Genomic DNA, 1,307 nt, shown 5'->3' with positions numbered 1-1,307 from the left:
ATACAGTTTTATCACTTGAATTAAGAAAAACTTGATAATGATAATCTTTCACTCATGACACTTTGCTTCTTCATGCCATGGGAGACAACATGACTAATTTGACAGCAAAATAGCTTATACTTTTGTGGATGTGACAGTTTCTCATGGTAATTTTGATAATCTTCTCTGCACCTACTATCATTATTGAGTTACAGTGCAAAAGAGACAGAACAAGGTTTGGATATAAATGTTGAAATAACCTCATCAGCAAATGAATGTCTATCAGGCACTGATACTGGGTGTCCTTTAGCCCAGTTGGTGTAAGAAATTCCTTTGCCATCTGTCCACACAAAGTGCATCTCCCAGTTGACGTCATTCATGCCGATCCAAAGATCCTCACTGTATCCCAACATCTGTGTTAGGAATGCTAAAAAGGAAGCAAACTATTATTAACTCTTAAAACATTAGGTTTATTTACATTAGCTTTGCAAACATCCATAAAGAAAAGTTGTGTTTGAACATTAGCAACTTGTTGCTCACCTTGCTCTGTCTCGCTGGCAATAGAAACCAGATTTCCTCCCTGGTTTATGCAGTAAGTTCTAGCATCCTGCCAGTTCTTATTCTCATGCCCCACAACAATTTTGTAGCACTGTGTAAACAAGATGAACATGCAGTGTGTGTTAGAATAACAAGCAAAGAAACAGAAGACAGCGTCTGGCTGCTCAAGCTTGATCTAATTTTGGAAACATATTTTACCAGAACAGATTTAAGTACATCTGAAAGTTTAAATCATATCCTGACAGTAGGAGTATAGCTTTGTTTTCATAAAACACAAGCATATCATCTAGAATGTCCAGCACTGTATTGGAGTAATCTGTGATGCATACATTTACACATTACCTTTCCTTGGAAAGACAGCCACTCTGGTGCACATCCTCCTTTAGGAACAGTGGTAGGGGCCATTGTTGTATTGATAAAATTACTGCTTCTTTTGCAAATAGAGGGAAGCTCAATACCACAATTAATATCATTCCAGTATCCTGAATGTGCAGAGTTTAGAAAGAACAATGAACAAGATAAAATTAATAGCTAATGTTTACAAAACCAACCTGCTGTGTGGATGCATTCAACTCACCCATGCTCTTGTATATAGTCACACAATTTTCATCATTGTTAGCAAAGTTGGGTTCATTTTGTTCCCATGCAGTGTAAGTTACTGGGCTGCCATCCAACCAGCTAAAATGGTAAAGAAAATAAACAAAGCTTCACTAACTTATTTCAGTTTTATATCAAATGCCAGACTAGATTTGATGTATGGTGAACAGCAG

The 1,307-nt window shown here is 37.0% G+C and overlaps 1 protein-coding gene across 1 annotated transcript; it reads right to left on the bottom strand.

The window, feature by feature from the left end:
- Positions 1-188: 188 nt before the first annotated feature.
- LOC109954079 (macrophage mannose receptor 1-like) lies at positions 189-1,214 on the bottom strand. The gene is made up of 4 exons (XM_020589498.1): positions 1,115-1,214; positions 880-1,019; positions 520-628; positions 189-406 (listed from the first exon to the last, which is right to left on the bottom strand). Exons 1-4 carry the CDS (start codon positions 1,116-1,118, stop codon positions 189-191), a joined length of 471 nt encoding a protein of 156 aa, XP_020445154.1. The 5' UTR covers positions 1,119-1,214.
- Between the last annotated feature and the right edge of the window lie 93 nt (positions 1,215-1,307).

Source organism: Monopterus albus, unplaced genomic scaffold (genome assembly GCF_001952655.1).
Source record: "Monopterus albus unplaced genomic scaffold, M_albus_1.0 scaffold3026.1, whole genome shotgun sequence".
NCBI lineage: Eukaryota > Metazoa > Chordata > Actinopteri > Synbranchiformes > Synbranchidae > Monopterus > Monopterus albus.
The sequence above is the reverse complement of the archived record's forward strand: the minus strand, read 5'-3'. Positions and strand labels throughout refer to the sequence as shown.